Source organism: Chionomys nivalis, chromosome 4, assembly GCF_950005125.1.
Source record: "Chionomys nivalis chromosome 4, mChiNiv1.1, whole genome shotgun sequence".
Lineage (NCBI taxonomy): Eukaryota > Metazoa > Chordata > Mammalia > Rodentia > Cricetidae > Chionomys > Chionomys nivalis.
In genome coordinates, this window is record NC_080089.1 from 20,936,022 (window position 1) to 20,949,692 (window position 13,671).

The following is a 13,671-nucleotide window of genomic DNA, read 5'->3' on the forward strand; positions in this document are numbered from 1 at the left end:
CTTAAACAACCAAAAGACCAGCTGGGGACAGGAGAGCCCCGTGGCAGCACAGCAAGGCTGCCTCCCACAGTCAGCCCAGCTCCTGCGGGGTGTATGTTTTGCACAGGCTGTTCCTGTGGGGTGTGTATGTTTTGCACAGGCTGTTCCTGCGGGGTGTGTATGTTTTGCACAGGCTGTTCCTGTGCGGGGTGTATGTTTTGCACAGGCTGTTCATTCACGGGGGGGATTTTATTTGTTTGTTTTTGAAATGGTCTCATGTAGCCCAGGCTGGCCTCAAACTTAGTATGTAGCCAAGGATGACTTTGTATCTCTGATCTTCCTGCCTCCAACTCTGAGTGCTGGGATGTACAGGTGTGTCCACCCTATCTGTTCTATGCAGTCCTGGGGATGGAACTCAGGGAAGCACTTTGCTCACTGAGTGGCAGATACTGCTGGGACATGGTGCTGAACACAGCAGACAATCTCCCTGGTCCTTGTGGAGCTGACAGGCTACTTGGAGCTGGAAGAAAGATATATGACTGCTGCTAAAGGAAAAAGATCCAGAGACACTGTTGGGTCAGAGGAGGGGTCTGCGAAAGGGATCCGCTTGTAGGAGGATGGTTCTAGAATGTTCTGGTAGATGGGAGGCTGAGTGCCTTTCCTTCCTTCCTAGTGAACAGTTGGGCCCACAGAGGTGGGAATCCACATGTCGCCAGGCATCTGTCACACTGAGGCTGTATAGACTTGGGGTCATTGTCTCAATCCTCACCTCACTCTGTTTTACACAGCACCCAGGATATGAAAGAGTCCTCTGCTGAGGGCACTTAACTGACACACAGGAGGGCAGGGCATGGTCATAACTCTTGCCACCAGCAGTTCTGGGCCATCAGAGGGCCTAGAAGGGTGGAGATGAGATCCACGGTTCCGCGATCCAAGCAGCTTCCCTGTCACTCTGGGCAGTGTTGTTTGGCTGTTCCATACAACTGGATGGTGACAGGTTAAATATTTACCTGTTATAAAGTTATAAATGAACTGTCAAAATCTGGAATTCATATCACCTTGCAGACGGAAACATACTTTTGTTTTATTTTGTTTTGCTTTGTTTTGTGAGAAAGTCTCGTGGAGCCCAGACTGGTCTCACTAACAGTAATCCTACCTCCTGAGTGCTAGAATTTCTTATGTTTACCAACACTCTTGGATTTCTCATTTGTTCTTGTTTGGGCGGGGTCTCATGAGTCCAGGCTAGCCTAGAGCTTACTACGTAACTGAGGATGACCTGAACTCCAGATCCTCCTGTTACCAGCGAGTGCTGGGATCATATGAGGGCCACCACACCCAGGGAAACAGATAGCAATGCTATTCCCAGTCCATGGATGACCTCTATCCAGCCAGTTGCCTCTGTGCAGAAAGAAAGATACAAACGGATGAAACCCCCTGGTTGGGGCTAGGGCTTGGTGGTTAGAGTGTTTGCCTGACATGTACAAATCCATGGGCTCCATCCACAAGCCAGGCATAGTGGTGCATGCCTGTGATTCCAGCACTTGAAGAGGCAGGAGGATCATACTCAGCTACATAGAGGCGTCAGAGCCAGCCTGGGCCATGAGATCCTACCTCAAGGCAAAGAAAACAAACATCAGCAACAAAACTTCCTAAATATGACACAGGTTTTCTCCATATAGAGCAGCTTTCCTCTGTAAAAAGCACACATTGTGTTCCACACTCTGGAGAGCACCTGGCCCTGGACTGCTTCTCAGAACAGCTGCCAAAGTTGACTTAGTCCATTCCCTGCTGGTTGGACATTTAGGTCATTAATGACGTTCTCTTGGGCAGGTGTTGCCATCTGTCCTTATTAGCTCATGTAGGCAGTGACTTGTTTCTGACTGTGGGGTCTCTGCCCCATCTCCTACCTGCCCTGGAGGTGTTCATGTTCCAGCTGGAACTGCTCATTTGAGAAGTAGATGAACCAGAAAGTGCAAGCTAATAAGGACATCTCTATGAGGAAAACGAAAACAGGCAGTGCAGGGTGGGTGTAAGCTCACCAGGAAGCAGCTAGAGCCTTCTGAAGAGGGGACATCGCATCTGAGCCCTCAGTGTGCAGAGGCAGCCAGAGTTGTCAATAGAAAGGAACAGAGGCCCTGAGGCAGAAATGTGCTGATTTCCTCTGAGAGGCCTTCACTGTGGAAGAAAGAGGGAATAAGTGAAGGGTGGGAGGGCAATTGTTGCGTGATGGCATGGCAGCCCCTGAAAGCTAAGAGAGGAGTAGTGATTACAGGTTACCCCTTACTTTGCCTGTGTAGACTATTGCTGTCACGTGTGTGGGTGTGCAAAACAGAAACTGATATTGGATAGCTCTTGTTATATTGTTTCCCACCATATTTTTGAGACTAGGTTCTTTTGTTGAATCTTGAGTTTATCAGTTCGGGCTAGATTGCTTGGCCAGTAAGCTAGGGATCTTTCTCTCCCTGCCTCCCAAGTGCTGTATTGCAGGTGTAAACCATTGCTTAGCTTGTGTAGGTGCTGGGGCCCCACACCTGGGTCCTTCCTCAGATTGTGTGCTAGACACTTTACTGACCAAGCCATCTCCCTAGATCCAAGAATGCTGTATTGTGGGATACTATGGTAAAAACTTTGTAACTGACTCTCTCTCTTCTGAGGCAGGTGTCTTACCTACTTAACCAACGAAGAAACTTGAGGCCGTAGGAGGTCACCCAACTCTCTAGCTTGTCCAGAAAGGTTCTAAAAGTAATCCAAAGACTGAAAAGTCCCACAGCTATAGCCATCAAGTCACCCTATTTCCTGCTCTTGATCCTCGCCCAAACTGGCCCTCAGATATGACCAGGAGCAGGTGACACTAGGTCTGAGTGCCAAGGGTGGGACTGATCTGGGTTCTGCTGGATTCCTGGCTAGGGAGGGACTGCTGGGCAGAAGCTAGGAGGTGAGCAGCACCAGGCCTGAGCTCACAAGGCCAAGCAGGCGCCAGGTTGCCACCCCCTCCACCTGAGCTCAGTGTCCTGTTCTGTGAAATGGCTGAGTCAGCCCTTGATCCCACCGTGATCGTGTACTTGTTGTGTCCGAGGAGATTGGGGAAAGAGAGAGCGAGCTAAGTTTGTGTCCAACCATGGTGTGACTGCAGCTAGGCTGGGAGCATAGTAGGGACAGACAGGGAGGTAGGGAGGGAACAACTTAGGTAGGGGTCATCAGTCCGGTCCGGGAGTGCAACAGGAAGAAGGCTTGAGGCGGTAGAAGTGGGGACTAGCCTGTGACAAGGGAGCTTGGAGGTCTGTGTTGACAGGGAAGGGCAGGAGCTGGTAGGAGCAGCTTGTGCAGAGCTTAGTGGGCCTGGGAAGGTCTGAGCCTGAGAGAAACACTACCCGTCCCCCCACCCCCAGGCCCTAACCAGCTTGCCGAGGGACAGAAAGTGGATCTGATCCGGTATGACCTCTAACTTGAGGCTCTGAGATTTGGGGAATGAGGATGATGAGGAAGGGGTCTCCATCCTGTCAGAAACCAGGCTACTCAGTTGCTGGTGAGGGCTCACCCTTTCCTGTCGCGTCTGCTCTCCTTCCCTAGAAGGCCTGGAGACCTTGCCTGCAGTTGTTGGTTCACAAGCTGTCCCCACCCTCTTCACTCAGGGTGAAGCCAAGGTCTCTCTCCAGAAGGTAAACAAGCCTGCCATTGTGCTACCTCTTCCCTGGCCCCACCCAGGAACCCTTTCATGTACTACAGGCTGGAGGGGCAGAAGCCTTCACAACGATCCTGTCTCTAGTCTTGTGAACAGGGGACCAAACCACTGCCCAGAGAGGGCATGATACAGCCAACAGAGACATTTGACCCAAGAGCCCATTCACCTTCTGTCTCCTCAACACACTGGATTATCGCTGCTGCTTGAGAGTCTGTGTTCAGGCTGCTGTTTACCTGACCAAGCGCAGCTCTGATCTGTTACAGGGCCTCTGAGGCTGAGCTGGCGGGAGTGGGAAGGAAGGATGGGCTCAAGCTCTAGCCTCTGACCATTGGTAGGTTGAGCAGTTCCCTAGGGAAGGGTTTTCTGGCAGAGAGAACAATTCCTGCGAAGGTCTAGGGTTCCGAGGGCCCTGGGGGACCTAGATAGTCTGGATGGAGACCAGGACTGGATTGGCAGCTATGAGTGGACACAACACTTTCGTAGGGGAACATTTTGGAGGTCTGTGTTTAGAAATGAGTGTGGGGTTGAGGGGTTGGGTTGTGGCTCAGTCAGAGAGGGCTGGCGTAGCATCCACAAAACCTTGGGGTTCGTCAATACCACATAAACCAGGCATGGTGGTACATATCTGTAATCCCAGCATTTGGGAGGTAGAGACAAGACAATCAAGAGTTCAAGGCAAGCATGGGCTACAAGAGTCCCTGTGCCAAAAGAGAAAAAAGAAAGGAAGGAAACAGAAGGGGAACAGCTCCATTTGGCAGTGAGAAATGATGTCACCCTTTATACTAAACTGACCATGTCTTATCACTGTACCAGGCCTAGAGACACAGAAGAGTGGAACCTGGCCTGGGGAACTGATACCGGTGCTTAGATATGGAGATGTGGGTGGCTTTGAGCCGGAGTCTTCCCATCCCCATATATTTTGTTGCCATCCCCCACAGTTGGCAGAGTTTTACTGACCAGGAAACCCAGACCTGAGAGTGAACCCAAGTCACATAGCACAGAACTAGCTAAGTGAGAAACTGGGATGCTAGGGTAGCCAGAGCACACAGGAAATGTCATAGCAACAGCAGAGAAAAGGACTCATGCGGTGGGAGGCGGGTGGCCTGGGGAAGGAAGAACTGGATGAAGCTAGAGGTGTCCATCACCAGCTATGGACAGTTGGCATTGTGGGAGAGTTGCTTAGAGGCCTGCTGGGTGTGTTCTGCTGCTCTGTCCAGGGAACACTTTCCTTAAGATTATTTTTTTTATGTGTATACGTGTTTTGCTGGCATGTGTGTTTGTGTACTGACGACCTATATGCCTGGTGCTTAAGGTCAGAGAGGGTGTCAGATCCCCTGAGACTGGAGTTAGAAATGGTTGTGAGCAACCATGTGGGTGCTGGGAATTGAATCAGGGTCCTCTGGAAGAGCAGCCAGTGCTTTTAGCCACTGAGCCAATTACTCCAACTCCAGAAAGCAGGAAAAAAATCTAAAGCACATTTATTTCCTTATTTATTTTGTGCATGGGGTAGTGGTGGTGGCACACTTGGCATGGCATGCAAGTGGAGGCCAGAGGACGGCCTTCCTTCCACCATGGTCAGAATCAAACTCTTCAGATTGACAGAAGATACCTTTACATACTTGACTATGTCACTGACCTGTGGAAATCATCTTGAACAGACCTTTCTAGACCAAACCCCTGAGGGGTTGGGGGCTCGAATGCTGTGCACTCAGTTCCAGGGCTCATGGAAGCAGCATTATATTAGTTCTGGGCTGCTAGTTCCTGGTCTGGCCTGAGACATGACTGGCCATCTCCTGCTTAGCCTCTTCCTCCTTGGGCTCTGCCTTCTTTGTTGTCCTCCTTATTGGTCACTTTTCTTATGAGAACTAGAGCTTGTCCAGGATACCCCACATATCATTTGAAACTTCTGTGTCCCTTGTCTGGAGTATCAACATTGTCCTCAGGGTGTCTTATCACCTCAGATGCCCCCACTGTAAAGCCCTGGAGCACATACAAGTGGTTACTGTTCCTGGAGGCAGAGGGTGTTCCTCAGTGATCCCCACTGAGAGGCTGCATTGTGGGATAGGGGCTGAGATTCTGGGAGCTGGAGGTCAGCATCTTCAGGTGGACCTCATGTGGTTCAGTCTTAAGTTGCTGGCTTTGCTGATGCATTGCAGCCTTAGGCAGGACTCAGTCTGAGTCCTTCAGTTTTGTGAGATGGGGGACTTGATCTTATCACTGTTAAATTGGTGAATCCATGCAAAGTGCTCTTGCTCTCTTTCTCACTTGTCACACCGTAGTGGCTGCTCTACAGTACCTGTGGATGTGTTTAACTACATTAATGAATTGATTTAGTTTAGGACTTTTGAGACAGGGTCTCAGATATCTGAGACTAATCCATAACTTACTATCTAGTCAGGCATGACCTTGAACACATTGACCATAACAATTTTTGCAAGTCAGCACCCAGCGACATAGTCAGCAACTTTGAGGACAGTCAGTGGACCCAGCTCCGTGGGCTCTGTTGTAGTTAGTTCATTTGTGTTTTCTTTAATATCAAAACAAATCCTCCCTACCTGGTCCACCCAGGAGGAAATTCCTTGTGAGAAGATTAAAGGCTCTTTTTCTTTTATGTGTCTGGCTTCCTGAGCCTCTAGATGGACTCTTGGTATTGACTAGCCCCTCTTGCTGAGTTGTGAAGCTTTTGTTTAACTTACTCTGTGAAACACTTAACAGGTTATATCTCATTCATTTATTATGCACATGTGTATCTGTGTGTTGTGGTTATGGGTTGAGGTCAGAAGAACACTTGTGAGTTGGCGCTTTCTTCTCCATGCCAGTCCTAGGCGTTATGTTCAGTCATCAACCTTGCTGGTGAGCGCCTTCACCCCCCTCTCTTGTCTTCAATTCCTTCTATTGCATTTCTGGGGATGAGCTTGTTAACTTTCCATACTAGACAGGTACTGTGTTGCTGAGCTATAGCCCTAGCTAGCTGATGTAGCTCAGGCTGGCCTGGCCCCTGTGCTACAGCCAAGGACGACCTTGACATTCTGATCCTTCTGCTGCTGAGTTCCCCTCCTCCCCAGCAAAATTCCCACATGGGTCTCTAGAGCCACATAGCCCAAGTTCTTTTTGTGCTATGTAAAGGACTGGATCTGGGACCTCATACACCACTATGCAAGTGCACTGCCATCCTGTATTGCTCTGCAGATTCTTTAGATCTGAGTTGTTCTGTTTTTCCATATGGTCACATGTAGCCCAGGCTGGTCATGAACTTTCGATCCTTCTGCTTCTGATGCCCTGCTGGTGACCTTTCCTGAGATTTAATGTAGATACAGTAGAGCATACATCTTAAATACACACCCTGATTATTCTGATAACTTTTTTTAAAAAGCTGCTGATTACTGTACAGATCAGCATTGAGGACCTTTTTTTGCCACCTCAGAAAGTTCTTCCTGTCTGTTCCTCTGCCCTGATCTTATCACAAGAGAGCTCTGCCTGTTCAGGTTCAAGTCCATCTATGTACCAGCTTAGCCTGGGCCATGTGTCTGTGGAGGGTGCGTATGAGGTGTCCAGGACAGCTGTACTCATTTCTATCCCTACTTGGCAACCCACACAGATGTCCATTCGCCAGACAGAACTGGACCAGCCATGTGATAATGCTGATGATGACCTAACTGATCATAATGCTGATGATGCTTTTGCCACCCCATGTGCTGGTACAAGCTTTTAGCCACCATTCCCATTTCTTTCAGTGCTGGGAATCCATCCCAGAGCCTCCTGTGTTCTGGACAAGCACTCTAGCAACTGAGCCACCTCTCAGCCCTTGTTTTATTCTGAGACAGCATCTTGCTGTGTAATCCCATCTGCCTGCCTCGCAGCCTTCAGCATCCTGGGTTGTTGGTGGTTGGTTGTTTTAGTTCAGACTGACCTTGAACTTGATCCTTCTTCAGTCTTCTGGGACTCTGCCACTGTAACATTGTCTGAATACAACACAAAGAGGGCCTAGTGGAGTGCTAGAGCAACACTGTCCACACAGCTGAGTCCTCAGCCTTCTTCACAGACCCCCATAGCCTGAGGCCCGGGGGGGGGGGCGGGGGCAGCTGGGGTTGGTGTTTGCTGAGGTTTGCAACAGACAGTTGCTCACTGCCTGTGATCACACTTCCTGCCTCTCTAGCTGGACTGTGTGAGTCATTTCTGCTGCTTTCTCTTCTCCCAGGGACTTCCTTCCACGTGGATCAGGAATTGTCACCCGGAGGCCTCTCATTCTGCAGCTCATCTTTTCCAAAACAGGTATGAGAAAAAAAAATTCAAAACAAAAACCAAGAAAAAGTAAAAATAAAATATAAATAAATTAGTAAAATAAGGGATACAAAGGCAGCATAGTTCACAGACAGCTCGCCTAACATGTGGGAAGGCCAGGTTCCATCCTCAGCGTCGTATAAGCCTGGCATGGTGGTGCATACTTGTAATCCCAGCACTAGGGAGGCTGAGGCAGAAGGATCAGAATCAAGGTCACCCAGTCTCCAAACAACAACAAACAAGTCCTACGTGGGAGCCACATCTGGGTGCAGATGTGGGCTTGGTTGGAATTGAAGGTCCCACATGTAAAAGGAAGATGAAAAACACCTCAGTGAACACCCCAGCTGCAGCCCTGAATCCCCAACTAGAACCATGGTTTTACTTTCTAAATCTTTTTTTTTAATTGCTTCCCTATACTTCCTGTGCAGTCACAGACCAGGCCCAATTAAAAGAACCATTGTGCCTGTCATTTGAGGCCCAGTCCATGGTCTCATGCTGCCAGTTTTCCCCCCACGTGCCCTACAACTAAATTTACAGTTGGGGAAACTGAGGCATGGCCAGGTTCCCTGCATTTCTAGTGGGCCCCTGACTTGGGATGCTCATGACCTGACACCTTGCCTTCCAAAGGCCTGCTGTTTTTCTTTATCCTGGTCCCATTGAGACCTGGAGGTTTGGTGCACAGTGCCCCTTTGTGGGTTCTGCCTCATTAAAGGCTGCAGGACGGGCTGCAGTCAGCTATACTGGGAAAGGCAACTCTTCCTATGCTGCTCTCATTGCCTGAAGGGCTCTGCCTCACCTTAGGAATCCCCGTTTTGCACTTTTTCATGGGATACCAGCTGGCATTGTTGCTGCTTCTGGTCCCTGGCTACCCTGGGAAAGCCTGCCTGGGTAAGCAGGGAAGGGAGCCAAGCCTTTCCAGGTTCCTGTGCTGGCTTCTCTGTGGGCACCCTGTCTGCAGAGTAAAGATAATGGGAAAACCAGTTAATCATGTGCCAGGCCCTTGATGAGCAGTGCTAGCTTTATACCTGCAGGGTTGGTTGCTTGTTTGAACAGCTGGTACCCAGACTGGCCCAGCTCTCTTGGACCTGAGCGCTAGGATGACAGTACTAGGTGAGCCACCATGCTTAATTTTACTGTAGTTCGTAGTTTTAATTTATTTTTAAAAATTTTTTATATCTTTATTTTTAATTGTATGGATATCTCACCTGCATATATGTCTGCTCACATGTGTGTGTGGTCCTTGTGGAGGTCCGAAGAAGGCATTAGATTCCCAGGAACAGGAGTTACAGGCACTGTATGGGTGCAGGGACTTGAACCAAGTACTCTTAACCCCTGACCCATCTCTTCAGCCCCTTATTTTATTTGTTAAATCATGTGTATGCATGTGTCGATGTGTGGGCGTATACATCTGAATGCAGATACAGAAACAGAGGCAGAAATCCACCAGATCTCCTGGAGCTCAGGGGTCCTAAGCCACCTTACCTAGGTCCCAAGAACCAAGTTTGAGTCCTGTATGCTCTTTATTGTTGATTCATCTCTCTAGCCCTCTTCTTTGTATTCATCTTCTTATTTTGTGTGTCTGTGTCTGTGTGTGCGCGCGCACGCGCACACATACATGGAAATCAGAAGACAGCTTTGCAGGAGTCCTGTCCTTCCGCCATGTGGGTGCCTGGGATCCAGCTCAGGTTGTCAGGATGGTGTCTTCCCTCCTGAGTCATCTTTCTGGCCCATTCACTGTAGTTTTATGCTTGCTATTGCTAGATTGTCTGGAGACAGTTTGTTGGGACAGCAGATCAGCTGATTCCTATTTGGAAGGCCATTGCTTTTGTTATAGAGGCTGCCACCAGTGGTGGTTCATTGAGCACTCACAGTTTATCACAGGCTGGTCCAGAGACTGAGTACCACCCTATGTTCCCAGGGAAAAGGTGCTGGGAAGAGGGGGAAGGTGACAGACAGCATAGGCATCGCAGGAGTGGACAGTTACTTTGCGTGTTTCTGGTACTGGGGAATGCTCCTAAGGCTTTGGGTACGTGCAAGTGCTCCAAGCTGCATCCCTAGCCCTGCCTGTTTGTTTGTTTGTTTGTTTGTTTGTTTGTTTAGACTGGCTAGCTCTGGCTGGTCTCCACTTGTATCTGGGGACAGTCTTGAGCTCTTGGCCTTCCTACCTGCCAAGTACTTGCATTTTAATTATGCACCACCATACATGGTTTATGGGGTATTGGGTGGATCCCAGGACCCTCATTCAAACTAGCTTAGCACCTTGCTGAGTGATATTCCCAGTCCCTCCAACTGCGATTTTTCAGCTTTTCATTTTGTAGGCTAGGTAGACTTTAAATTCACTCTGTTCCAGGTAGGCCTTGAACTTTTGATCCTCCATTTGCAGCTTCCCTGATAGCTGGAACAGCATACCTCAAGGCCTGACTGGAATGTGCAGGGAAGAGGGGGTGTTGGTGCCTAACAGACCTGGTGTGTATGGAGGGAGGTTCCTGAGCTGCCAAAGTCTACTGGAAACCTGAGGCTCTGTGGGTCTGGGTAGGGTTGAGGGAAAGCCCACAAAAGGAACCATTGAAGTGGGGAACACCTGCCTAGAGCTGACCTTCGTAAAGGGTCAGATCAGTCCCTGACTTTCCTCCCTCTTGGAGGGAGCCCAAACTTTCCCACCTCTTGCCTGAGTCCCAAAGGAGGGTTACTTAGATCCTTGTTGCGGCTGCTCTAAGGGATGTGACCAGGCACATGCGAGGAGGCTGGAGCAGGCTACTAGGTGTGACTATTTGGGGCAGGATGACATTAGAAGTGTCTGTTGGAGAGGCAGCCTTTGCGTTTCTTCCAGGTGTGTGGTGTTGTCACCATGCTGGTCGTCTCCCCAGCCTGTCCTAGTAGACGCTGCAGACACACATTCACTGTGCTCAGCTGGGCTGGTTAGAGAGCGGATCTGGCTTCAGATGTGCCCTAGGCCAGGGTCCCTGGGAGCACATTCTAAGTCATAGCAATAGTGGGTAGAGAGGTGGGAGAGGGATAGGTGAGCCCACCCTAGAGATGAAGTTCCTCACACTGGTGCTTGGGACCAAAGCTGCAGAGCCAGCCATTTGGACTGACCCGTGTTCTCCATACCCCAGTGACCGCTGCTCTTCGAGGTTCAGGAATCTAAAGATAGGCTTCATGACCAGACCAAGGCCCTCCCCTTCAGAACTTTAGACACCCAAGTGCCTTGTGGCTTCTTGTTCAGGCTGGTTTGCTGAGCCATGACTAGTAGCTAATGCTGTTTAAAAATTACCTAGGACCACAGGCTCCAGGAAGCCTAGTGGCCCACGAGTGAACCCTGCCTTCACCCAGAATTATCCTGCTAAACTGTGGGTACAGGAGTAGAGGAAGACTCCCATCCCATCCCCAACCTTCATCCTGACTTTGGTCTGTGATCACTGTGCCAGAAAAGAAATGCCAGGACATGGTCAGAGCCCAGCCCCTCTTGCTCCCCAGAGACAGCCATGCCTCCTCATTGCACCTCAAACATCTGTGTTCCCACTCTGGCCCTTACCACGTCCCACGGGATTCCTTGTTAGATAAAACTGTACTATCTTGAGTCAGATTGAGTTTTGTTTGAGAACAAATCTCGTGTAGCCCGGGCTGGCCTTGAATTTGCTTATATTTGAAGCTAGTCCTGAACTCCTGATCCTCTTTGCTCTATCTCCAACATCCTGAGATTACAGATGTGCCTCACTATGTCCAGCTGTGTTGTTGGTGTTCTCCCTCTGTCTCTTCCTCACTAGAACAGGAGATACACAGAGGCAGGGGGATGCTGAAATACTTTGCTGTCCTTTCTTTCCTGACACCCCTCTTGGGGCCTTGAATCCTTCGTCCGTGCTCCATCTGCGTGGTCTAAAGACTGGAAAGTGCATGGAACTATCCACCATTTCTTATCCAGTACCTCCTTCGCTAGGCTGTTTGGCCATGGGGGCCCTTTTTTGAACCCGTGTCTTCAAAAGGACTGGTGGAAGACCAAGGCCTGGGTGGTCATCAGTAGCATACAAAACCATACTTTGGGGTGCTTCTTGATCTAAGAAAAAAACAGCCCGAAGCAGGTGTGGCTCAAGTTGGGGCCTAGTTGCTCCAGAGTAACTGTCTACCCTAGACAAGGAGACAGCCCCTGTTGTTCCAGACCAGAGGTGGAGCAGAACTAGTGAGTGCTGTGCTAATGCTCCTGCCCCAGGCTCTGAGTAGCCTGTGTACACACATCCTGTATGCTGTTTGTTTGCTTGTTTTATTTTTGAGGCAGAGTGTCACAGAGCCCAGCCTCAAACTCACTAAGTAGCTGAAAGTGACCTTGAACTCCTGATCCTCCTTTCCCTACCTCCCTAGTGCTGGGTTACAGGAGTGTGCCACCACATAGGGTTTATGTAGTGCTGGGGTCAAAAGGCTCTCTACCAAACTGAGTTTTATCTAAACCCACTCCTATTCTTTTAGGTTTATTATTTTAAAGTATGTACATGCATGTGTGTGTGGATGGATGGATGGATGGATGGATGGATGGATGGGTGGGTGGGTGGGTGGGTGGGTGGATGGATGGATAGATGGGTGGATGGGTGGATGGGTGGATGGATGGATGGGTATGCATGTAGATGCCTGTAGAATTCAGAGGTGTTGGATCCTTTGGAGTTGGAATTATAGGTGTGAGCTACCTAATGTGGGTGTTGAGAACCAAACTCAGTCTTTTTCAGGAATAGCACTCTTGGCTGTTGAGCCAGCTCCAGCGCCCTCTTGGTTTGTTTGTTTGAGACTGGAACTTATTACCTCACCTGGGCTGGCCTTCCATTCATGCAAATCCTCTAGGTTGACAGATCCTGTTTGGTTGTTGGGTGTATCCAGGGGTCTCCAAAGTGTGTCTGAACCCCCAGGTGTTCTTGTCCAGACATGCATACCAATGCTAGATCTAAAGTAGGCAAATGTAGTGGTCCTAGGCGTCAGGAGCTGGCCACAATGGCTGCGTTTTTGCCAGAATGTGGGTGAAGTCTCACTGCTTCCATCTTCTAACACCTACATACATCTTAGGAAGCAGACCCAGGTGCTGGAGAATGTAGTGATCCACACCCAGCCCTTGTTTATAGCTACATCTTGGCAGACAGAAGCTCATTAGAAACCCCCTTCCTGGGCTGGAGAGATGGCTCAGAGGTTAAGAGCTTTGGCTGCTCTTCTAAAGGGCTGCGTTCAGTTCCCAGCACGTGGTGGTTCAGAACCACCTGAAGGCTGGCTGGCCCACCAGGATTAGCAGTATGACTGCTGACCAAGGCCCACCTTTGGTTTCTTCCCTTATCCCTGCTGTGCGCAGGGCCTTAAGTGGGGCCTGTGTAACCAGCTGTGAGCCGCTGGGAAAGCCTTGTGCAGGGAAGGGCCTGGGGGAATCCACTCTGCTTCCAGTGGGTATGTGACTGTCAGAATGCTTGCAGTATTGGCACAGGGACCAGTGGACTGGCTTTGTCACCATGGAAACCTGGATTGGCAGTGGCTTAGAGGTGTGGCCTAGGCTGTTTAGGACCAACTGGCAGGGAGCTCAGCCTTAAGGCATCCAGCACATTCTTTGATTTAACATTTGAGCATGTGCATTAACAGGGAACTTATCTGAGGCTCTCTTTGCCTTGGACTAGCTGTTTGAGGTAGGCTGACTGGCCAGTTAGGCCTGTCTTGGTCTCCCAAGCCCTGGGGTTACAGGCGTGCACTACCACGCTTGTCTTACT

At 49.7% G+C, this 13,671-nt stretch overlaps 1 protein-coding gene across 15 annotated transcripts in view; it reads left to right on the forward strand.

Moving 5' to 3' along the window:
- The window catches only part of Dnm2 (dynamin 2), a 91,955-nt gene that overhangs the window by 28,209 nt on the left and 50,075 nt on the right, over positions 1-13,671 (forward strand). For all 15 annotated transcript variants that reach the window (XM_057767888.1, XM_057767880.1, XM_057767890.1 and 12 more), the window contains exon 2: positions 7,860-7,933. In XM_057767888.1, the coding sequence (XP_057623871.1) occupies positions 7,860-7,933 (74 nt within the window). The remainder of the gene's footprint in view (positions 1-7,859; positions 7,934-13,671) is intronic.